The sequence below is a fragment of the Malania oleifera genome, chromosome 11, assembly GCF_029873635.1.
Source record: "Malania oleifera isolate guangnan ecotype guangnan chromosome 11, ASM2987363v1, whole genome shotgun sequence".
NCBI lineage: Eukaryota > Viridiplantae > Streptophyta > Magnoliopsida > Santalales > Ximeniaceae > Malania > Malania oleifera.
The window spans coordinates 46,079,041-46,105,139 of NC_080427.1; the positions used below are offsets into that span (position 1 = coordinate 46,079,041).

Genomic DNA, 26,099 nt, shown 5'->3' on the forward strand with positions numbered 1-26,099 from the left:
GGGCATTTCCGGAATCCAAAATCCACACGTTCTACACCGTACCGGAGGCAAAGGAAAACCTGTACTCCGCCCTGCCTCTCTCCCTCCTCCTCCTCCTCGATATCGCCCTCTCTCTCTCGGATTCTATCGCAGAGCGGAGGAGAAGAAGAACGGCGAGCTCCGATTATACGAGCTCTCTTCAATTCCTCCGGCTCGCCGGTGCAAACAGACTCCGATGCCTCAACAGCTTCCGCATAAATCCCTAGCTTCTAGCATGAATGAACGATTCTAGTAGATTAAATTATTGTCACTGCCAGTTGTTTGTCGCGGTTCCGGCATTCTTCTTCACAGGTTCACATTTGTTCGGCTCTTTTTGTTCTCTACTTATTCCGTTCAAGCTGTCGTTTTTTTTAATTGGTAGTCCTTGTGTGTGCTTTCTCCCGAGCTTTCTAATCGTTTTTCGTTTCGTTGCGTTTTTCTTGTTTGCGCTTTAGGGTTTTACTTCCTGCAAATTTAGCTGTTTTTTTTTTTCGCAATTTATTTATTTATTATTTTTGTTTTCCTTCTTTGTTTTCTTGTTTATTTTTGTCTGTCTGTTTTTTAAGTAGAATCATAAGTTAGTTCTAGTACTCAATATAATATATTTTGGTTCCTTCACTTTCGTAGGACGCAATTAAATTTGCCTTCTGCCAAAAAAGAAAGAGAAGTGACACTGTTATGGAGCTGTAATTACGAATTGGTGCAATTGGTAAGTTTTTCATCCCAATAAGCTCGATGATTTTAATGGAAAATTTTCACAATGCGTTGGTTTGTGTGGTTAACAGTAGCAACGAGCAATGGCAAATTAAAACTTCACTTGTCCCCTTTTGTTAGAGCGGGGATAATTTCTGTAGCTGCTGGTGACTTGAGATTTATGGTCATGGTTTTTGAACTGAAGTTTATAATGGTGGGGCAAAAGAATTGAGGAGTCAGAACCCTTGTTGTTGAAGTAATGAGTATCTGGCATACTATCTTCACCTTTACAAGTTTCATTAGTGTTTCTTGGTATGATTTGAGTGGCTAGCTTAATTGTAGAAAATAAGCAAGTGCAATTCCTTCATTTCATCAATTGAAACTTAAGCGTAGGGACCAAAATAGGTTGTAGTGAAAAGAGTAAGAACTGGCTTATTATTCTGTATATATATATATATTATCCTCGGTTGCTTTGTTTGGATCTTTTGCTGTGTTAATTGAGGATTCAGTTACTTGTGGCATTATTCCAAGACGCATTATTCATTTATTTTTCATTTTTGTTTGAGTGTTATATGCGGAAACTGCTTTATTTGGATGAGAGTGTAAAGTAAAAAGGATAGTAATGTGTTGTTTAGCAAAAGAGATTCGGAATAACTAGACTGGGCGAATCACATTAAAGTTCTGTACTTTTTCTTGTAAGTGAAAAAAACAGAGTATGCAGCCCATCCTCAGTTGCTTGAACGGACTTTATTATCCAGGCTGGCTTAGAGCCTATTGTTTTGACCCATGTAGTATAGAGGTTTTAGGAGATATTTGGGACATAAGGTTATATAGGATTTCTAGGTTTCAGTGAGGGAGCAATTTAATCATCATTGTGGGAATTTCCAGTTGCTTAGTGGATTTTCTTGTCTCTCTATCATGGACATTGTCCTTAGTTTTGAACCACATTAATCTTTGTCTGTGTTGGGATTGTCTTTGTTGTTTGCTTTGATTTGAACAGTTTGGCCCATTTAATCTCGTGTCTTCCAGAATTTTCCACAACCACGTCTTTATGCCGTTGCTGAACAAATATATAGTTGTTTTATTGGTCTATGTCAAATCTGTGTGGTATCTACTACAACTTCAATAAAACCCTGCTTTTCCATGACTAGAGCTTTTCAGCGTGTATGATTGCCTCAAGTGAAGTGAAAACTTCTAAATCTCTCTCTCTCTATCTTTAATTTATTTTTTAAAAATGTAAGTAGCACTGATATTTTGAGCTTATGGCAGAATTATCAAATGTTGAGAAAGAGAGAGACGGAGAGAGAGAGAGAGAGAGAGGCTCATAAAAAAATAAGGGCAAGGTTGCATCCCTGCAGATGCAAATAAAGAAGCAAATAATACTGTCATTAACTTGAGCAGAAAATAAAGAAGCAAATAATACTGGCATTTTGGTTATGTAAATGTTGGGATATCTCTAACGTCCCCAAAAGAATTATATCTGCTGAACCCTGTTGCTGTTTATTGTATTATAGGAACTTTGCAATTTTTATATGATTGGGTTATTCTTTTTTTCCTCCACACGTGAAACAATAGCTGCGCATCTTTCTTTCTATGTTTAATATTTTTCTTGTCAGACAATGAATTTACTTTATTTATTTATATATTTTTTGATTGTTTATCTTTCATTCTATGCTTGATATTATCTTGTGAAGCAATGAATTTACTTTGGTGTTCTTATTATTTTTTTCACTTTTTTGAAGGGCTGTCTCTTGTTTTATTAGTTGTGTGTACTTCTATCAGAATCAATGGCCAGTACATTTAATCCGCAAATTTTGGTGGAAAAGCTAGCCAAGCTCAACAACTCACAACAGAGCATAGAGAGTATCCTTATTGCATTATTTCAATTGCAGTGATAATTTCTCTTCCCTGTTTATGCCTGTTGTATATTATTTGTTACATTCACTTCCATAGAGGCATTAGCCTCTGCTTTCAGTGTTCAAGGGTTCAATGATCTGTGACAATTGGGAATTAATTATTGTTTAATTACTGCTCTGATATGTGGCTGTTAACTTTTAGGGGCCATTTGGTCTGACATTAGAGGGATTGGATGGCAGCATTGATGTATACTTTGCTTCTTTTTTTTCCCTTCTGTTTTTGCTGTGAAGGAGGATGGCTTGTCCTCTTTCTCCTGATTTTTACTTTTTCTTGCATTAATGAAGTTTTTGTTATCTAAAAAAATTTAGGGGCCGTTTGATATCATTTTCAAAAATTAGAAAATATGAAAACCAGAAACAAAAAATAAAAACTGAAAACCAAAAACTTCATTAGTTAATATTTATAAAACTAATGCAAATTAAAACCTTGATTAACAAATGCTGATTTTTGTTCTTAAATCAAATAAAAATTAAAAGTATAATTGAATTAATAAAAATATGAAAAATTATATAAATTTAAAATATGTCATAATAAAATAAAAATTATATATTGTTTTACTAATTATTATATTTCAAAAATCACTTTTTAGTGATGCAACAACAATCTCATTATATATGAAAATTGAAAAATTGTAAAGTTATCTTTCAAATGACAAATTATTTTTTAAAAAAGTTTTTAGACATTTATGGATGTTTATTTTAAATTTATTCTTAATTCACACAGTTATTTTATATAAATTTCAATTAAAAATTATGTATAAAATGAGTGATTTAATTCACAAAAGCTAATTCTGCATATTAAAGTATTTTGGCAATAGGTTGCCAAAACAACTAAAAATCATAAAATCTGGTTCTCAATTTTTTTGAAAGCAACAAAAAACTGATAACAGAAACAAAAAGTTGGCAATTTAATAAACAAACGCATCTCAGATTCTGATTTGTTATTACACAAAAATGAAAACAGAAAATTGAAATGATACCAAACTGAATTTAGGTGTTACTGTTATTCCATAGTAATTTCTTCCGTTCCTTACGATTGCTTTTACTGGATAATGATTAATAATATACAGCTTGCACCTTCTTGTCCACTGCAGATTAATTTCCCCTTTCTGTTTCAATTAAGACATGAATGTTGGTGATTTTTGTTTGAATTCTTATAATGGATCCTACCATCTCTTTTTTGGGTTGACAAAACTTCTATTTTCTTATGGTCCTCTGTTTGGTTTCTTTTTTTAATTTGATTTTTTTTAATGCAGTAATTGTAGCAACTCAAGGGATAACACAACATTGTGTTAAATATTGATTCATAGGCCTGCACATTTTTTGAATTATTTGTTTTGTTCACTTCACACTTTAGCTATTTTATATATTTTATGCTTATCATGAATATATTCTATAAATACTCTTGACTCTCCTTAATGCAACTAAGCTCTATCGCATTGGTGTATTTTCCATATGAACAAAGCGAAACAAGTTGTTGAGACTTGGGCCCGACAATTTCATTGCTCCCCACGTGAGCAAAGATTGGCTTTTCTATATCTTGCGAACGATATTTTGCAGAATAGTAGGCGGAAGGGTTCAGAATTTGTTGGTGAATTTTGGAAGGTTCTTCCAGATGCTCTTCGTGATGTAATTGAGAGTGGCGATGAGTTTGGAAGAAATGCTGCTCTACGACTGGTATTTTTCTTCTAAATTTTTGTGCTTGTTGGGTTTGCATTTGCCTATATCGTAGATTTAATTCCTTTATCAAATGAGATGTATGATTTTGTCTTAAACCTTAAAGCATTTTGTTATGGAAAATAAGAGTGTATTGAAACATAGAATTCAAGTGCTTAGCATACAACACCCTGGCATGTTAGACAAAAATGTTCATGCACTTTAGGGGTTCTTGATGACAGTGCTCTGTCATCACAGTTTTAAAGTTACCTTTCAAGTTGAATCCTGATCATTCAGTCCATGGAAACATTTTTGAGAATAAGATTTATTTAGGGATGCACAATTTGTAGTTTGATAATTTTTTGTTGTTTGACCATATATTGAATTGAAAAAAAAAAAAAAAAGCTCTTTTTTCAAAGCACCAGAAATATATGGCCCATTTGTCTCTGAATAGTGAAGCTTATAAACTCAATTGTCTTGCAGGCTGATCCTCTTTATTTTTTAGCTTCTGAATTCTGTAAAACATTTCATATGAAAGAATTGTAGTCAATGAATTTATTTATTATTGATTGATCGTCAATTGCTAAGTGATGGGAAAACCTCTCTCTGCATCTTGGGCTTTCAGATTTTCACAAAAAGTTTCATAAGTTTTAAATTTTATAGAAATTTTCATGAGTTTAAAAGTGTAGAAAGATGCAAAGAGTTGGCTGAAACTATCCAAATAATCTAAGAGGGAAATCGCATTATGTCAAAGCTAAATGAGCATCATGTCATGTCTAGTTGAAAAATGAGACATTGAGAATATGTTTGGTTGGATGGAAATGCTTGAGAATCAAAATCTATGTGTCATTAAGGATATGTACATAGAGCAATAACTAGTGTTAGGACTAGGGGTGGAGAATCTGGGAATTTTTCCACTCAAAAGGATCTGCTTTGTGCCCCTATCTTTTTGCATTAGTAATGGATAAACTTTGTAGGAGTATTTAAAATGAGGTTCTATGGTGTATGTTTTTTGTAGATGATATTGTCTTGATTGATGATACTAGGGGTAGAGTAGAATTAAGTTAGAAATTTAGAATTATGAGGAGAAGCTTTAGAGTCTAGAGCTTTTAGGATAAGTAGAAATAAGGTAGTATATATGAAAATTTCAGAAATGATGAGAATAATGTTGGAGAAACGATTAAACATGATGATCACGAAATTAATGGCATTAGTAGATTTCAATAGTGTGTGTCTATTATGCAAGCAGAAGGGGAAATTGAAGAAGATGTAATAAGTAGAGTTAAATTAGGTTTGGTAAAATGAAGAGTGCTTTGGGCTTGTTGTGTGATTGTATAATACCCCTAAAATTAGGAGTAACTTTATAGGATGACTATAAGACCAACTATGCTAAATGGATTTGAATGTTGAACAACTAAGAAACAACATATCCAAAAAGTGAAAGGTGTTGAAATGAGAATGCTAAGGTAGATGAGTGGTATAACATTAAAAGATAAATTAAGGAATGAACGTTTCGAGGTAAGTTAGGCATAACACCTGAAAATAAGATAATGGAGGGGTGCTGTGATGGTTTGGGCACTTAGGCCAAATATCTTGTACCAGCTAGGAGTGAGCTGGTTGTTGTTACTGGCAATAGCTGGTTCTAACTTTTTCATAAGAAAAATTCTAATGTGCCCTCTGCGGCCTACTTTATTGTTTGAGAATTGAATTCTTATATTGGTATACTGAAAAATACAATGAATTATTGCTTATTGTGGTATTAACTGGTTTTATGTCCAGATTGGCATATGGGAGGAGAGAAAGGTATTTGGTTCTCGAGGGCAAATTCTTAAGGAAGAGCTTGTGGGAAGGCACATGGAAAATGGTAACAGAAATGGGAAGCATTCTGGCTTAAAACTGGTATCGTTGATTTTCTTTTGACTGCATATTTACATGTATATTACATTTTTAATTTTTTGCAATGTGAAAATTAATATCAGCATTTTTTCTTTCTATTGAGCAGAGACATTCTTTTGGGAATACAGTGGACAAAATAGTTTCAGGTTATCAGGTTATTTATGGTGGCCAAATGGATGAAGATGTTATATTGAGCAAATGTAGGAATGCTATTAGCTTTGTTGACAAAGTAGATAAGGAAGTCAACGGTGATTTGAGTTCAGGTATTTCATGCTTTTTTTTTCCTCCCTTTATAATAACAAAACACTGCTACATTGAAATGTTTTTGATGTTAACGCATTTATGGAATGTAATTTGTGCATGCTTGCTTGTTGCATGTTTATTTCCAGTTTACACACGGACTCTCTCACATGGCGCATTGTATTTTCTCGATCCATGTTTAATTTGCATAATGTTTTGGCATTCCTTATTATAATGCTAGAATGATGCACTTTGCATTGCCTATTGTAGGGGCACTTGTTATGAATGCAAGTTTACTCATGCGTTCTTGTACAATATAATGCTATCCATACTGAACTGTAAGTTTTAGTTGTGTCCATGAGTGTGTACCCTTGTTTTAGTTTAATTGGGTTTCATTGATAAATCTTCTTTTGGAGAAAAGTTTTAAGGCCATTCCAACCCCTTAGTGCGATGAAGAGCCATTATTTGTAATATATGCTTTCCGCATTTTTGCTCGTATTAATTGCTTTAGAGTTTTTGAGGCTATGATTCTCTAACTTAACAGAACAACTATTTCACTGATCATAGTCTAATAAATCAATTTTAATTGTTTTGGAGAAAAGATTTAGAATCTAGAGGCTTTAGGATGAGTAGAAATAAGACAAAATATATGAAATGTAATTTTAGTCATAGTAGGAGGAATATTGGGGACAAATTTAAACTTGATGATGAAGAAATCAATAGCACTAGTAGATTTTGGTACCTTAGATCTATTATGCAAGCAGCAGGAGAAATTGAAGAAGATGTAATGCATAGAGTTAAAGCAGGTTGGTAAGATGGAGAAGTGCTTTAAGTGTGCTGTGCGATTGTAGAATAACCCTTGAAATTAAAACGAAGTTTTATAGGACGGCTGTAAGACCAGCTATGCTATATGGATCAGAATGTTGGGTGGCTAAGAAACAACATATTCAAAAAGTAAAAGTTGCCGAGATGAGAATGCATAGATGGACGAATAGTATAACGTTAAAAGATAAATTAAAAAATGAACATATTCACAGTAAGTTAGGCTTAACTCCTGTAGAATATAAGATGAGGGATGACTCGGGTGGTTTGCGCACTTGCAACGTAGGCCATATAGTGTGCCAGTGAAGAAGAGTGAGTATTTTACTATGAGGAGGGACGGTGGAACCTAAAATAGCTTGGAATGAGATAGTAAGGATTTAATAGCCCTAAATTTGTCCAAGGAAACTGTCCATGATCGCATAAATTGGTGCAAAAAGATTCTTGTAGCCGACGCCACCTAGTGGGATTTAAGGCTTGGTTTGTTTTTGTTGTGATTGCCGGAGCCTTGACATAATAACTATGGAACAAACAGGGTTCTAGATGTCAGTTTCAATAAATGCATCCTTGAATTTTGAAAAGTTAACAACTGATAGGTTGAATTCATGTTTGACATTTTAACTTTTTTTTTTTGGAGAACATGATCTTTGTTGGCCTTTCTGATATGTGTTTCTAACTTCTGAGCAACTCTGTTCCAATTTCAACATGCTTATAGTAGTACTAATGTTGTTTGCATTTCACATGATTTTTTTTCTCCTCATTTAATTTTAAAGAAAGAAATAGATAAATAAAAACACTGCAATTTTTCTGAACAGGTCAACTCCATGGATCTGGATTTGTGGAGGAGCTGCAGGGGCAGCATGGTGTGCTGAGAGACTGTATTGAACAGCTAGCAGCTGTTGAATCATCAAGAGCAACCCTTGTATCTCATCTAAGAGAGGCTCTCCAGGAGCAGGTGGGAGATTTTCTTCCCTTTTGTATGTATGCTTTAGCTGGCTTGTCTTTCTTGATCATTCTGATGGAGAATTGACATGGTTTTGTTATCAGGAATACAAGCTGGATCAAGTCCGTAGTCAACTTCAGGTATTCTCTTTGCACTTACATACCATTTTAATAGTACAGTTTTAACTTTATAGATAGTTGTCATCAAGTTCTTTATATTTAAACATGTGGCACATATTGAATTGTGATTGAGAGTGTGTAATTCCTGGGAGCAGCTTCTTCATAATTTATTTATTATGATTATTGTTATTTTAAAGCTGATGGTTAGAAATTAGGATCATTTCCAAAACTTGCTTCCTAGGACACCACTTAGTAGTACCAGCTTTGGGAAAGTTATCTTTTGTTTGCATATAGACATGCATTGATCTGGACGTGGCAATTTTGCCTTTGCTGTTCTTGTGGTTCTTTGTCTGTTCTAGTGGTAATTGAAATTATTAATGCCTAATTAAAATTGATTTGTGCTGATTTTTATTGAAGGTATTAGACCTGTATTTAACAGATAAATATTCATTAATTTGGTTTATGCCCTTGTATATTTAAATGTCAGGTATTGATTGAAGTATGCTTGTTTCTGAGTGAGCAGAAGTTCTGTATATTTGAATCAGACATACAATTAATTTTGCATTTAGGTTACATCCTGCTATCATTTGCTTAACTTGATTCTTTGATTAGCATTCATAGATGACAATTGTGCTGGTACCTGGACTTTGTTTTGGGATTGATAATTCTAAAACCTTGGAGAATAGAGTTCCGTACATCATCCTTCTGTCATCTCTTCTTTATGTGAAATGCTAGTGTTAATTAGAAAGCTGGTAGTTCTTTTCAAGAAGTTGTTGCTGACTTCCTCTCCATTTGACTGGCTGGGTGGGAAACTGCAGTAGTCGACGTAACAGAGTTTAGGTGCTGTCAAGAAAGCTCTTGGCTCATTGTCAGTTGAGTGTCGGAGGTTGGAATTCAGAAAATGAAGGCATCATCAATACACCCTCCAAATGTCTGGCTTTGGAGTTTGAGGATGAAGTGTTGGAACAATTGGAATTCAGGGAGGTAGCTATTGCTGTTGGGGGTCTGGTGCAGTTGTTGTCGCGGAGTCTTGCACACGATGGATGCCTAAAGGTGGGATATGGAGCTGGTTGTGCTCCTGGTGATGGATATACATATTGGATGGTGCCTGTGGCATGTGATTCAGTGGCAGCGCCCTTTTCCTTATTGGAGATTCTTTTCAAGCTTCTAGGAATTTGCATGGACTCTTAAGGTTGGTGATACCCCAATTAGGTGTTAATGCAAATAAGAGGTTTTGATGCATTGTTTAGAAGAGTGATGAGATTCATATTTTGTGAATTATTTTATCATACTAAAAAACTTGAAAGAAACTTGTAAGCGTACTCATTTTGATTGCAGCATCATACAACAACAAACAAAAACAATAACAAGCCTTAAGTCCCACTAGGTGGGTCGGCTACATAAATATTTTTCCACCAATTCACCCAATTGAGAACATTTTCCTCTATTAGATTAAGGGCTATTAAATCTTTCCTCATTATCTCATTCCAAGTTATTTTAGGTCTACCCTACCCTTCCCTTTTTCATGTCAGAAACAATAACTAACTCACTCCTTCTCACAGGTGGTCTATTAAGCCTGCGTTTCAAATGCCCAAACCATCTAAGCCGCCCCTCCCCTATCTTTTCTGCAACCGTTGCTATGCCTAAATTATTGCTTATATGCTTGTTTCTTACTTTATCTTTTAATGTTATACCACCCATCCACCTTAACATTTGCATTTCTATAATTTTTACTTTTTGTACATGTTGTTTCTTAGTTGCCCAACATTTTGAACTATAAAGCATAGCTGATCTTATGGCTATTTTATAGAACTTTCCTTTTAGTTTTAAGGGTATTCTACGATCACACAACGCACCTGACACACTCGTCTATTTTACTTGACTTGTTTATGTTCTATATACATCTTTTCCAATTTCTCCTTACGCGTGCATAATAGATCCAAGATATCGAAATCTATTAGTGCTAATAATTTCTTGATTATCAAGTTTAATCTTCTCTCTGCTGCTATTCCTTAGATTATTGAAATTACATTTCATATATTCTGTCTTATTTCTACTTATCCTAAACCCTCTAGACTCTAATGGGCTCTCCAAAGTTCTAACTTAGATTCCACTCCGCTCTTGCTATCATTGATCAACATGATATCATCTGCAAACAACATACACCAAGGGATCTCATTTTGGATATTCCTAGTAAGTTCATCAATCACTAAAATAAAAAGATAAGGACTCAAAGTAGAACCTTGATGTATACCTATTATAATTGGAAAATCTTTAGATTTGCCGCTTGTAGTCCTAACGCTAGTCACTACTTTATCATACATATCCTTAATGACCTTAGTATATTTTCTGCAATAAAAATAAAAATACAACATTTGCTAGGATGTCACAATAAAAAAACAATTGAAAATTAAGATATGTGATTTTAAAAAATATCCCATTAAATTTACCTTACTATATATTATATATTTAATGCCTCAACACCATCATAACCATATTAAATAATTATTAATTCACATATAAGCTACATCTTTGTCCTTTTTTTTTTGGTTAAACATATAACTAAAATTTAAAACTATTAAAAAAGCATAATTTTCTTCAATAACATTAGAATCTACAAAGAAAAACAAATGTTTCATAAATCACTAAATCCATGCAATGAAAAGTGATTGAGGTGATAGATGACATTATTGGTGAATTAGAAGGCTGTGAACTTTGAAACTTGCCGGCTTGAAATATTGATCGCTGCCGCTGATGGCTGAGAATGATTTCCTTTGGACAATTGTTTAGGACACGATATTTAACTTTGAATTACCAAGGGATACAAAGGTAAAAAAACAGATTGTTCAGTTTTTCAGGAAAAAAAAAACCATCTTTTGTTACAGGCGATGGAAACTTTGGGGGTTTGGACTGAAATAAGGCTCAAAGGAAGCAGGACTAGGCTGTTTCAGTGGTCTCTCCCGTGTGCTAGGGAGACTGTGTATTGGAACATCGTTGAAATCTCGAATGAAGGGAAACAAAATGCTGATTTGAGAAGACAGGATGTTTTTGAGAGTTTATAATGTTATATGGTGCCCCAAGGACAAAATTCTCTGATTTAAACAGCGAAAGATCTGATATAAAATGCATTCTGGTGATGTTGGCTGGAGCTGGTTAAATCGAGGGAAGATGGGAATCAGTTTGAGCAGGGCAGACTTTTGGCTGTGATTTTTGGTCTGATTGAAGCAACAGATATTTGTTTTGAATTTGAGTGGTAATTGGTCTAGGAATAAGCTTAAGGCTCGATTTTTTATGATAGGGCTAGAGATTGACCAGTTGTAGCAGTGACTGGTGGTAAAATAGCCGAAGCTCTTGATTGACTTGCACTATATGAAGGAGTTTTCTTGAATGATTGTTGTGTTTCTGATCAGAAACTGGCTTGGGCAAGTGTGTTGAACCTGGACACTAATTGAAGAAGAATTGCAAAAGAAGATGGTTCAGGAACATTATAAGCTTTTGAGAATGGGGGGAAGCGATCCCGATTCGTAGGATTTCATGGGAGATTCTGGTTTTTTAGTTTTTTACAGAGTTGCATCTTTCTTTGCTGGGAATCCTAGGAATCAAAAGGCATGGTTGCCTAGATCCATTGTTTGACCATATCAGAGTAGCTACTGGTGACTTGGTTCCTGATTATGTAATGGAAACAATGAGGAACTGGACACATTTTTGGATGCTAATGGTGATTCTGAAGAGGGAGTCGGTGCTTTGCAAACTGAGGATGAGGGGAGGTGGATATACCATCATTAAGTGATGGGGGTTCATGAAGGTATCTATATTCCTTGTCACTAACTGATTTCTTACTTTGCTGAATTAAGATTTTTTTTTTCTCTAAAAGAAGAGGTGTAGATTGTTAGAGAAGGCATTTGATAAGACCTTACTCAAGGTGTCCAGGGCCAGATTGAGATGGTTGATATGAATTTAAATGACTCTTTCCTTCTAGCCAAAATTGTATTGGTATTTCAAGGTCTTTCGTTGGACAAAGATTTGGGTCTTGATAAGGAGGCTAGTCTAGTTTCCCTCTCTTGTTTTGCAATCTGGATGGTAACCTTTACTCTTTCATTCCTAGGTCTTATTCATCTATTTACATTTCAATTATGAATGAGTTTACAGGTGCTAGTGTGCATAACACTTAGTCTTGATCTACAGTTGTTGAAGTTGATGCAGGGACGAATTATTGAACTGCCAAAAGGGGTTGGATTTTAAAGGGGTTGTTGTGTATCTGGGATACTCTAGGAGGTAGAGGGACACCTAGGAACTACAGGGTTGTTGGGTAACTTGGGGTTTAGATTAGTTGGTTGCACTGATCAGGAGGTGCATGTTGTTGCGAGTCTAAGGACTCAGGAAGAAACTTGCTGCGAAAACTTGCTTGTTTGTCTGGGGGATTCTAAGAAGCATAAAATTAAAAAATAATTTCAAAGGCTTCCCCTGATTTCATGATGATTCAAGAGTCTAAATTAGAAGCGATTGATGAATTTTAGGTGTCTAGGTTTGAGGATTCAGAGTGGTTGTGTTCTTTGTGGTTTGCATGGGTGTACCCTTGTCATCTAGGCTCTAGGTTAGCTAGTAAGGTTGATAGGCTCTTGTGGTGTTTTTGATTTTACATTCTTTTAGGGCTGAGGAGTTGTAGCCAGTGGTGGTTTATCTATGTTAAATTGTTAATGGCTGTAATTTTCCAAGAGTTTAGTGCTTTCTTGTTGGGGGTTAGTGTTACCTCTAGTATGAGAGTTTCTGATAATTCTATTATAGGATGACTTGCCTCATATCCTTGTTGAATGTGCACTTTACTTGGTTTGCTGCGGTCTATAGCTACTCAAATTGATTGATTCCTGGTTACTCTGTAGTGGAAGAACACTTATCTTGGTTTTATGGGATGATCTTCTGAGGGTGTTGTTTTACCAATATCCTTTTGTCCTTAAATCTAGTTCAGTTATATAGAGGACCACTTCCTCTAGGTTTAACAATAAGTATCCTTTTTATTATTCATTTGCATAGCTAGTTAAGGTTTGTATTGCTGAGAGGTGGAAGGTTTTCTTTTAATGAAGAATTTGAAAATTGAAATTTGCTAAGAAGTTAAAATCTTGAAATATATAGGTTTCTAGTGATGTGCAAATCAGAAAGAGAGGCATCTTGGGGAAAATTGTTAGTTTAAATTGGCTGAAAGAGGTCTTTTTTGAGAATTTAGCTTGTAGAAGAGTTCAAATTCTGCATTAGTTTTGTGGAGGTTGTTTTGAGGGAAGAAATTAGTTAGAGGCAAAAAATGAGGCTAAGATGGGTATAGGAATTGTAAGACTTGGGTTTTTTAGAGGATGACTAGTGGTAGATGAAATATGATCTCATTAGAATTTTTAATGAGCTTCTCATGTAAGTTGTAGCTAGGTGGAGCATTAATTCTATTTCTATCACTCTAGTGCCCAAGAAGGAATAGCCTAGATTAGGGATTGGCCTATTGGTTTGGTTACAACCATACAAGTATTTAGAAGATTCATCAAAGGTTCATTTTAAAAGTATTTATGGTGTGTTGGTTGCTACTAAACATTGTACCCAGAGTCCTTTTATTGGAGATTGTTAGATTCTAGATGCAACTCTAGTGACCAATGAAGTGGTGGATGATGCAAGGAGAGCTACAGAAGTGATTGGTTTAAAGTTAGAATGTGAAAAAAATCTTATAACCACGTTTCTTGAGAGTTTCTTGGAGGGTGTTAAAGTGGAAGAGTTTTGGGTGTTGGTGGAGGAAGTAGATTGGGGATTGCCTTTTTTGTGCTATGTTTTTGTGATTGTTGATACAAGTTTTGGTTCAAAGATTCTAGGGGTATTAGACACAACGATCCTATATTTCCTTTTCTTTTCACTTTGATTGTATGTTGAGTATGACAACAAATAGACAAGTGGAGAGGGATAGTGAAAGGGATTTTTCTTTTTGGGATGGGTGGGGGTGGGGTGTCAAAATAAGTCTTTTCCCCCCCTTTACTTGCAATTTGTAGATGACACCATCCTCTTCTTGTATTGATGAAATTGAAAATTTCTCTATTTTGTTAACTCTTTTGCAATTATTTAAGACCTCAAGAGTCTATTTATGTAGAGTGGGATTGTGGGCATTAATGTTCATTATATTGTCCTTTCTCAATGTGCTTTAGTGGCCAAGTTTGGTACTTTGTATTGGTGCCAATTGCCAAGTGCAGTATTTTGGGTATTTTGGATTGGCCTCTTACTTATTTAGATGTTCTTTATGATGGTAGTCTTACTTTTTTTTAGGAAACAATCGTTTAGTTTAGAAGAGGGGAGGTTACGTTACATGGTTAATTTTACTAGAAAAGCATTACTAAGGAGGATCCCTTTCTTAGTTGGGAGACTCTTTGTAAGCCTAAAGTGAAAGGGGGTTCTACTTTGGCAATTAGGTGTCTAAAAGCATCTCCCTTGTGAAAAAGTGGTTATGGTGGTACTCTTTAGTGGGGATGTGGGTAATATGTAGCAATCATTGGCTACGACAGAAAAGGTAGGATAATAGAGATGGAGCAATTGTTAGCAATGTCGCTTCTTTCGTATTCAAGGGGACTTGCCTTGGAATTTCCATTTTGCTTGAAACTATAATGATCTTACCCTTCTACTTAATGTGGATACTTTTCATTATGTAGGGAGAGATAAAAGATCTTGGTTTTGGATTCTTCGGGGAAATTTTCAAATCTTTCTTTGAATCTTTGCTCATTTGACCAAGATGTCTAATGCCAATCTTTGAATTGACATTTGTGTATTTGGTAATCTAAGATTCCCTCCAAAGTTTAGCTTTTTACATTGATTACAATTGTAGAAAGAATGAGAACATTTGACCTCGAATTTTGTCCAAGGCGATACGACAAGAAATGAAATTAAAGGAAAAAGATAAGATCAAAGTTGCCGCTTTATCTTTTGGAGAAGGGAAAACAAAGGAAACTCTTACATGGTCTACAACAAGAGAAATGAGTTTGGGAATATAGTTATTGGCAACGAATGTGTGACAGCGGTTCAAAGAACGGATGCCATCATTGATTGAATCTTTGTCCTAAAAGAAAAGAAATAAAGGGAACAAATCCAAAGGAAAAGACCCTTAGTCATTTAGTTAAGTTATTATTGTCAATAAGTGCTCATGTGGGTTTTGGGAAGCACAAACCACTGGGGATTACTCTTTACAAAAGGAGGTGGCCTCAATTTTTTTTTTTTTTTTAAGATAGTGAATAAGGAAAATTGATTTTTTAAGAATATTAGGTTTGAATCGATCTGAAAGCATGCGTTGTAAAATTATTGGGTTTTTTTCTAGAATTTTTGGAATTTTATGGCATTTTATGAAATTTCAAAGAAAAGGAAAGTAAAGTAATAGTAATAAAATAATAGGCATTTTGGGTTGAATTGGGTTGGATCTTACCTGGTTAAGATAAGATGTTGGGTGGAGAAACTAGGTCAACTTAGTTGGTAGTGCCATGGGGGGGAATATTTCACACCTTGGGAAGGGTTGTGCGCAACATTAGTTAAAGCACTCTTGTTTAACTAGTCAACCAAAGATTATTGTGGTTTATCACAAGAATACATTCACGACAATTGAATGTAAAGTAAGTGGAAGCACCTAGTAACTCATGGAAACAAATGACAAGCAAAAAGTAACCATTGAAACCAAGTAATTCGTTACATCACCTTTGTAACCAACGTATGTTTAGCGAGGGAGGCTAGTAGACTAAACATGGTTAACAAATGCTAGTGAGTTTTACAAGACTGATGAATACTCACCCTCTCTTGAAGGGCTTTATATGCTATTTTAACTTTGGCACTAGTAAACATCAAATTTTCTTAGGAGTCATACTCCCATTTTACACTAAGTTGTACACCTACTCAAAGCATAAAAACCATGCTACTATTTACATGATGGTAGCCCATCCCATGCACACAAGACAAACGGTCACAGCCAAGCATAATGCTTTGAACAAGCTTGGTTCGTGACAGTGGGGCGGGCAATGGGGGAGAACTAGGGGTGACACGTATCTTGGACACATGTGGCAATCTAGAGCATCTACTAAGGAGTTAATCAAGAAATTCTAAAATTTAATACTGATACAACATAGTTTAAGTTTGTATTTTGTACCTTTTTTTTTGAATTTTTAAAGAATTTCACAACTATAACTTTGGGAGTGAACAGACCACTTCTGATTGGCTTAAATCCAATTGATTTTGTTCTTGTTGCTCCAAATCCCCCCAAATGACCAAACTTGTTCTCCAAGTGGGCCCACATAACCCCCATCCCAAACATTTGTTCAACCAAGCGTTGAAACCTCTCCAATCTTTATGTTTTCAAAGTCTTGCCACGTGGCATACAGTCATTGGATCTGCAGGACTCTCTCCATGCACATGCATGTATCTTAGCAAGAAACGTAATATCCTAGTAATGCCACATGATAGTCGTTTTGGCGACCGCGTAGCATTTTCTCATCGCCAGTCAGGGTTCAAATTCAATGGATATTCATTCCTATTGGTTGGGGTTAAATCCAATGGATTTTATTCCCATTGATCCATATCCAAGGAGATGAACTAATCCCTTCTAATTGGTTCAAGTTCAACGAATCCTATTGGTTTTTAGTCAATAATTTTGTCCCTATTGGTCCATATCCAAGGAGATGAGCTAACTACTTCTGATTGACTCAAACCTATATTTTTCCCCTTTGGTTGTAATCCAAGGAGATGAGCTAACTACCTTGGATGAGCTCAAATCCGATAAGATCTTATCTCCTCTAACCATATCCCCAATCTCCCTCAATTTATACCTAACCATAACCCAAGAGGTCCCCAATTTCAAAAACCTAATGGAAAGAGAGAGCAAGCTCTATCAGTACATGCTCTCCCTCCATTACACATCTCTTTGTTTGTCCATCAACCTAGCCTCCTCAAGATAAAAATCATGCATCTTCCTTGTTTCTATTTAATAATTCATAATCTTTAAGCATACTTTTAGCATGTTTTCTGCTTGTTTAATCTCGTTTGACTGATTTTAGAAGCATTTTTTAAGGTGATTTTGCAAAAACTCAGAGCATGAATGACTTGTTAATATATATATATATATATTTTGGGGATAGCTTAAATGGGGAAAATGAATGTAAGTTTGGTTTGCAAGTAGCCTAGATTTTGGTTTTTCATTATTGACTATAAATTATGACGAAATTCCCCATTTTTGGATTTGGGTGTGTGCAAAACGGGTTGATCTGAAATTGGGAGCTTGGTGAGGCTTGAGGTTGGCTTAGGGAGATGTGCAAGGTCCTAAAAGAATAGAATATCGCTAAAAGAATATGATATCTTATAGGTTCTCTAGGGTAGACCTAATAAAATGGATAAAAATCCGTTAATCCAACCCACATCTGACCTATTTTAACCGGCTTATAATCAACTGCTTGCTAAATGAGTCAAATATGGTTTTCCATTTTCATATCGGCCTCCTTAGCGGGTCGGGTCGGGTTTATCCAGCGGATATCCGGCAGCCCGCTTAATTTAATTTAATTTAATTTATTTTAATAACAAAGATATTTTTATTCAAATAATTGAGCCGTGAAAACTATGTGCTTTAGAGAGGATACAAACATGGGTATTTAAACACAATTACACGATATAAGTAATAATAAATAAGATATCATAAATCCCATGATTTGAGATAAAATCTACATTGTTGACATATAAGCTCCTTTTGAATCAATAGGCTCTGATTTGTTAGCTTATATGATCCTTAGATAATTGACTTTGGATCTTTGACGCTCCTTAGTTTTTATTGTGATGATTTGCCTCGGATGTTCGTCATTTGAATCTGCAGTAGACCAATGTAACTGTTGACGGTTTGATGAACGATTAGTTTTTAATGCTTACAGTTTTACTTACATGAGTCAAGAGTTGTTAATTAGTATAAACGATTAACTGATTGATATAGTTACTAGAAAAGTTAATACACAAACTAATCGCAAGTTGTCGTATACAACTTAAATTATCATGACACAAAATAAATTATTAATAAAATTATATTTGAGAATGTCGGATTATCTGCCCATTCGCCATGAATTGTCCGACTTGAAACTGCCTAATCCGCCACTTAAACGAGTCGAATATGGATTATGATTTCTTCACCCGATAATCCGCCTTATCCATCACGGATTATTCGACCTGATCTGCTTTTCCAGGTTTACTCTAAGGTTATGAACACCCTCATACTCTTTGCATTTTGTATTAATTCTTCTCTTTCCTCTTGAATTAGGTTGTGTGAGGAAGGGGATCTGTTCGCCTTCACCTTTTCCCATTTCATCTTGTAAGGGGGATCCTAGAGGGATGATTAAACTAACTTGCTTCACATCTTAGAAGTCTTACTCATCATCCTTTACCTCCCTAGGTCAAAAGATTTATTTTTATAGAAAATAGAATCTTTTCTCAATTTTATTATCAATGATATCCTATATTTTCATTTAAAATCATGCATTCTTCAAACATGTTCAAACCCCGTGCACCCTTTTGCCTTATTTTAAAGAAATTGGTCTTTCGGGCTCAATATGGTTTTTAGAAATATTCCCCAACATTTTTTCTTCAGTCTGCGACATGAAATCCAACATTGTCTCAAATACGCCATTTTCCATGCATGTTTTCAAATTGGTACACGAACTTGATGTTATTTGCAAATCATTTTTTTTAAAAAAATTAGGGTACAAAGGCCAACTCTTTTTTTAAAGAGTAACCCTAAGAGCTCTGGTTTCCCAAAGCCATGCTTGAGCACTCTTTAACAATAATAACCTTACTGGATGACCAAAGGGGTATTTTCCTTTTGATTCTTTCTTTTCTTTGGACAAACACTCAATTAATGGTGGCAAACATTCTTCAAACAAATTTCGTAAGTTGCCCAACACCTTCCTTGCACATAATTAGACTCCTAAACCAATATCTCCATCTTAGACGATTAGATGTTTTGTGTTGTGTTTATGTGGCTCTTATACTTGGTGAGGTTCATAAACAAAAGGAGAAAAACATATGGGTGTGCTGTGCAGCAGGCACTTGTTGACGAGTAGATACCAAGAGTTAGGAAATCTCAAGAATTCAAGGACTCGTTGACGAGTGGGCCATACTAGTCGACGAGTGGCCTTCTTAGTCTCGTCGACGTGTGCCCGGTTCTCGTCGACAAGTGCATCTGGGCTGCGAGGAAAACTTCAAATTTTGAATGTGAACGTTGTGACGGTTAGGGATTTGGAGGGACGCCTCCGAGGGGTTGTTATATATGTTATTCTGGGCATATTTTGACATATAAGAGAAAAAGAGAGGGTGAGAGAAAGAGAGAAGATCATTGTATACCATTGTAGTGTGTATCTTTGATTTTCATAGTGGAACTCTTGCCGTTTGCTCCCGTGGTTGTAAGCTTTGCCAAACCACAATATTCCTGGTGTCGTCGTTCTTATTATTGCTTTTTCTATATTGCTATGGTTGTGGAAGTATTTTGTATTTCACTATTTAGATTGTTGCAAGTGTATGTTTGATCATTTACAATAATATTATTATTTCGCTGTGCATTGTTTGAAGAGGCATTAATTCACAACAACAAATGGTATCAGAGCGAAGTTTTAATGGCCTCTGCATTGAAGGATCTCTTGGTACAACAAGGTATGGTGAAAGTTTTATACATAATTCAATCGGATAGCATAGATGCAACGACTTGGAATGAATTGGGAGCAATCATTTATCTTTGTTTGGCTAAAGACGTGTTGTATCACGTCATGGATGAGAATTCTCCGGCATCAGTTTGGTGAAAACGGGAATGCCGATATATGTCTAAGGGTTCGTCAAAATCTGCAAGTGTAGTGGAGGAAGATTCAGAATGTAGTGATGGAGATATGTTATGTGTTTCATTGGGTTCGGAGTGCCTTACGGGTGATCCTTGGAACTTAGATATCGGATGCTCTTATCCTAGAAAATGGTATGACACCTACAGGTCAGTTTATACTGGTTGTATTTTGATGGAAAATGATATTTCATGCAAAATATTTGTTATTGGAAATGTCAAAGTCAGAATGTATGATGGTGTTGTAAAAGCCATATTTGATGTAAAGTATGAATCGGGTCTAAGGAAGAATGTTATTTCATTGGGTATTTTAGACTGTAATATGTATTATTACAAGTCTGAATGTGGAGAAATGAAAGTGTGTGAAGGCAACTCGATAGTGATGAAAGGAGAAACGGTAGTGGGAAATATCTATGCGGTTAAAGCATATGGGTGACTACATGTATTCAAATGTTTGGGAATAGATGATGATAGCATCAAGGAATAAACATATGTATTTCGTGGATTTATCACGAAGGGTCTTGGTGTACTTCATGCAGTGGCTGAGGTCAAAAACAAACTGGGAGAGAGATTCTCAAGTAAAACATTGGGACTGAATACGCTGGTTTTATTCAAGGAGTTTAGTGAGCAGGGCAGATCATATGTATGGCTTGCAGGGTACTTCTTGGTGAAGTTAGTCAGTATGACGTGTTTCTCGTGTGATCGATCGCCAATGGTATCGTTAGATGGAAAAGTTGCAGGTGAATTGTGGGCAGGTATTGCGGTAGACTACTCGGTTGTGAGTGGATGTCCACTGGTGGACTATTCTAGTGATGAAGGATCTAGGCTTGGTGTGATGTTCAAATAATATACTTTTCTGGGGTATAAGAAAGGTGGGTACATGCTTGGTGATCCTGTGGAAAACAAAGGGGTGATCGAAGACATGAATTTTGGTGATAGAGTCATAGGGCAACGTGCTTAGGTAAAGGATGAGAAACAATTGCTTGAAAATTGTGGTAGCAGCAATCATGTTATTCAGGTGGAATTAGGGACTCAGGGCAGAAATGCGGGGAGTTATATCTCGGGTCAACAATATCACGGTATGAATGGGCATGTGATGCAGGTAGAGTAACAGACTCAGGGCAAAGATGACATAGTTCATATTGTAGGGAGTTTTAGTTCGAGAGACCAACAGAATCACGGTAGGCCCGTGTGCACTATCAAACACTCAGGAATAAATTTGACATTTTGGTGTTTCATGTATTCATTACTATTAGCAATAAGGTTTCCACTATTTTTCAAGTTGCAATGCATAATAAAGGGAAAAATAGGTGGATGAGTACTATGGTGGAGAAAATGGAGGTATTGCATACATACCAGGTGTATGAGTTGGTGAGACTTCCAGTATGGAAGAGGGTGATAGTATGCAATGGAGTGATGTATCTGTTATGTGTAAATGACACGTTATTGGCTAAAGAGGCTTTAATTGAGGCTAATCAGTTGGAAACTCTGTTGAAAGGTTTTGACATGAATGTTTTGGGTACGACCAAGATGGGTTTTGGTTTGCTGATTCGCATGGACAAAACTGCAGGGAGATTAGTGTTATCTCTGAGTGGTTTTATGGACAAGGCTATAGGGAGTTTGGTGTTATCTCAGGGTGGCTTTATGGAAGGAACCGTAGGAAGACTTTGTTTGCTGTCTCAAGGGAGTTCTATGGAGAATTAATATGGAATGTATACCGTATGGTACCCAAGGACGGGCTGTGATGTCTAGGATATGTCAAAGGTCCCCCATGATTGTGTAATGAGTTGTTTTAGCAGGCAACAGAGTGGATTGTCAGTTGTAAGTTTTGTTAAAGACTATGCAGGGGGCTTTGGTGATATAAGGCTTGCAGCAGCTTTTATGTCTACTGTTGTGGGATGGTCTTATTAGAAGCCTAAGGTGAAGTCTTCGGGTAATGCATCTACAACTGTATTGGGGTTGATGGTAGAATCTGAAACTGCCATCAGCAAGTTCAAGCGGTGCGTTGCTTGGACTTGGTGCATGTCTGCAAATGCTAGAAAGGAGATGATCCCAACCGAATGTTCTAAGTTCAAGGTGGAGATATCATATATGTTTTTCAGGTTCTCCTAAGGGGCGTATAATCACCAACGTGGAGATTGTTGTGTTTATGTGGCTCTTATACTTGGTGGGGTTCATGAACATAAGGAGAAAAGCATATATGGGTGTGTTGTGCAGCAGGCACTCATTGACGAGTGTCTCACTCATCGACGAGTAGATACTGAGAGCTAGGAAATCTCAGGAATTCAAGGACTCGTCAACAAGTGGGTCATACTAGTCGACGAGTGGCCTTCTCAGTCTCGTCGACGAGTGCATCTGGGCTGCGAGGAAAATTTCAAATTTTGAATGTGAGCGTTGTGACGGTTAGGGATTCAAAGGGAAGCCTTCGAGGGGTTGTTATATATGTTCGTCTGGGCATATTTTGACTTGTACAAGAAAAAGAGAGGGTGAGAGAAAGAGGGAAGATCATTGTATACCATTGTAGTGTGTATTTTTGATTTTCATAGTGAAACTCTTGTCGATTCCTCCCGTGGATGTAGGCTTTGCCGAACCACGTTATTCCTGCTGTCGTTCTTATTATTGCTTTCTCTATATTGCTATGGTTGTTGAAGTATTATATATTCACTATTTAGATTGTTGCAAATGTATATTTGATCCTTTACAACAATATTGTTATTCCTCTGTACATTGTTTGAAGAGCCGTTAATTCACAACAACATTTTCTTTGTTTTTTCCCTCTTCTAAAAGATAAAACAGCAACCCCTATTTTGTGTTTGTCCTTCACTGCTTCCTCTTTGGAGGCTATATGTTCTCTTTTTTAGGGTTTTTGGAAAAGGCAAAGAGTGGGGTGAAATGAGAATGTGCGTTTTATTTATTTTAGGGCTTTTGGGAATGGGGAGGAGAGAGAGGCTTTTTGTGAAATGCTATCTTTGCAGTGGTTTGGTGGATTTGCGTGGAGTGTAATGCCAGAATTCTCAAGGGTTTTGCCATCTTTGTTGAATTTTTATGGTATAGGGTGGTGTTCTTTGTATCACTTTGGCATCTAGGGTTTTTTTTCCCCCAATTATGTCTTTGATTAGTTACCATGAAGAAGCACAATCTTGTATCCTTTGTGAAATGCCTTTCGATTTGCTGGATCAGGAAAGAGAATTTTGTTACATTGACAATATTGTTGAGAAAATAATTAACAATTGTCCTATTAAATAATAGATATATTGAGTTGGGTTGCATTAAATTTTTTTTGGGTGTACTGTTACTACTCACTAGATTGTGCCAGTTAATGTTTGGAAAGTGTGGAAGGTATGAAATGAACCTTAATTAGTTACATTAAGTAGGGCAATCTTGTTTTCTCTGTAACATGCCCTTTTGATTAACTGGATCAGGAAACAGGACTTTTCTACATTCACTAAAATGTTGAGAAATGAATTCAATGTTGTCCTATTAAATGAAAAATAAATTGGGTTGGGTTATATTAAACCTATTTTGATTGTACTGTTACTTGATTGTGCCACTGTTTTAATACTTATTTCAATAATGTGGAAGAGAAAGCATTAACTATTGCGTACTTTCACAAGTTCTTGGAGGCTTCTGTCTCGAGTTGCCTTACCCTAGGCTGAAGGAGAATGCCTCTAGGTAGAATCTTGAGGCTTAAACAAGTTGGACTTCAGGACCCAAGATGTGACACTCGTGAATCTTGAGCCTCATTCCCTAGCTTATGTTTGGAATATATGCTATCTAAATCCATGACAGTATCTATTTTATGCCCAGGTCAATCATGATGTTGTCTCGCAAATGTGAAGAAAAGCCAAACTATATTCGTATTCATAAAACGACTTCGTAGAAACTCCTTGCGGTTAGCTTTTTATAGGGAGTAATAAATGGACTCAAATAAAAAGTCTAGAAACTTGCTTTCAAAATTAAAAGTTGTCCTATAATAAAAATATCCTAGTAAAAGTAACTAATTCAAATGTATTGAATTATTGTAACTCTTTAACAAAATTCTGAATTAAAAAAAAAAAATTTCCCATAAGGCTGCTTATAATCATTGCATTTTTTTGGTAAATTGCACATGCCATCACCCAAAAGTGCACACAACTTTTGGGATGCAGAATGTGCCTATTAAAAAGAACTCATCCACACACACCCTCGATTTGGAAGGAAAATTATTGGCAGTTGGAGGATGACAAACAACGAATCAGTGATGCTTGTAGTTAAGCAATACAATCCAAAGCCTCAAACCTATGTTGGACTGCATGTTGAGGAAAGCCATTGTCAATTGAAGGTAAATTTATTAGGAATAATAAATTGCACAAATGCGATACATTTTTGCCTTCCAATTTTAAGCCCAATGGAGATGTTCTTCATGGATTACAGCCTGCCTATTGCAATTTCCTCCATCTTTGACTCTTATTTAAGTTTTGGAGAGGCCTTGGATTTGGAGTTGTATTGGGATTTAGATAAGATGATGTATAAAATTATATTGAAATTTGTCTAAATTCATCCAAATCCAAATCCAAGGTCTGAAATCTATGCACCCAAACACTACCTTATGATTTCAATTTGGTCTGGATCAGATTTCCAATTTCAGGCCCCTTTTCTCTTAAGTTCGTCTTCAGGTTTAATTGAAACTTCCTTAGTCGCTTCCACTGCAATCCTCGATTGGAGGTTTTGAGGAATAGGTGTGGAGTTTGAGTTTTGCTAGGATGTTGACATCCTGCATCAGACAAATTTGTCATTCCTAGCTGTTTGTCTTTCTGACCATGTTATTCAGTTGAAATATGTCAATTCTATTAAAATTTTGCATTTGAATATCTGTGCGCACATGGCCTTTTGTGTCTGTGGATGTGAGAGAAATTTTGCATTGCCACTGATACCCATGTTAACCGTCTGCTACTCGCATGTATCCTTCTTCAGGCTGCTCAGTCCCATTCAGAACAGGCAGGTAATATTTGCCGGCAGTTGCTGTCCGAGCAGGGTCTAAAGGAACCTCAGACCTCCAAAGCCCCCCATAATTTTATAGCAGGGGATGGGGAGCAATCTGCTCCTGTTATGTACACTCGGCAGCTGCCTTACCCTGAAAAGTCAGGCCACATTGAAGAAGACCCCCGCAAATCTGCAGCGGCTGCAGTGGCAGCAAAGCTCACTGCATCTACATCTTCAGCTCAGATGCTCACTTACGTCCTCTCCTCCCTCGCTTCTGAAGGCGTAATCGGGAACTCTATCAAAGATTCTTCCAGTGATTATCCCTCTGAACAAAAGAGACCTAAGCTCGATAATGATCAATCTCCTTACATGCCGCCTCAAAATCCCCAACCCCCACTTCCACCTTATCCGCATGCTGAAGCAATGCAACACAATGTGACGACCAGCGCCCAACAAATGACTTCAAGCGAGCAGCCGCCTCCCCCAGCATCATCTCCTCCACCGCTCCCGCCACTGCCTCCATTGCCCCCCTATGTTGTTCCCCAGTTCATGCAACCTGCTGGATCCATGACTAATGCACCGTACAGCTACGTACCAACTCAGCAACAGCCACCTTTGCCTGGCTATCCGCCAGTAGGGGCTCCAGTCACCGGGCATTCTCCCTTCACTGCCCCACCCACAAATCCCTACCAGAATTTTCAGGGACCTGAAGCTGGTTACTACGGCCAACAGCCGCCCTTGCCAATGGCACCGATCTCTCGGCAGTAGAATTCCTAGCCGCACTTGGTTGCCTGTAAATGCAACTCTCGTTTTCTGAAACTAGATGAAGGCTTCTTTTTCTTTTTGTGCTGCAATGTCTCTCAATTTGTGTCTTGGTCACCATACATGTTAGAATTTTGCACATAATTTAGTTGTAATTCTATGTATTAACTGCTTTTAAATTTATGGGTTTAGAATAATTTGTTTGCATAGTGAACTTGAAA

At 36.4% G+C, this 26,099-nt stretch overlaps 1 protein-coding gene across 3 annotated transcripts; it reads left to right on the forward strand.

Annotated features, from left to right (window-relative positions):
* Nucleotides 1–26,099, forward strand: LOC131167761 (UPF0400 protein C337.03). 3 transcript variants are annotated; one of them, XM_058126641.1, is made up of 9 exons: nucleotides 1–330; nucleotides 646–727; nucleotides 2,454–2,574; nucleotides 4,057–4,304; nucleotides 6,063–6,182; nucleotides 6,286–6,442; nucleotides 8,054–8,193; nucleotides 8,286–8,321; nucleotides 25,108–26,099. In XM_058126641.1, the coding sequence occupies exons 3-9, from the start codon at nucleotides 2,499–2,501 to the stop codon at nucleotides 25,882–25,884; spliced, it is 1,554 nt and encodes a 517-aa protein (XP_057982624.1). In that variant the 5' UTR covers nucleotides 1–330; nucleotides 646–727; nucleotides 2,454–2,498; the 3' UTR covers nucleotides 25,885–26,099. The 3 variants fall into 3 exon arrangements, with proteins under 3 accessions (XP_057982624.1, XP_057982625.1, XP_057982626.1); XM_058126642.1 differs by having other exon boundaries at nucleotides 5–330; nucleotides 2,475–2,574; XM_058126643.1 differs by lacking the exons at nucleotides 1–330; nucleotides 646–727 and adding an exon at nucleotides 892–1,023.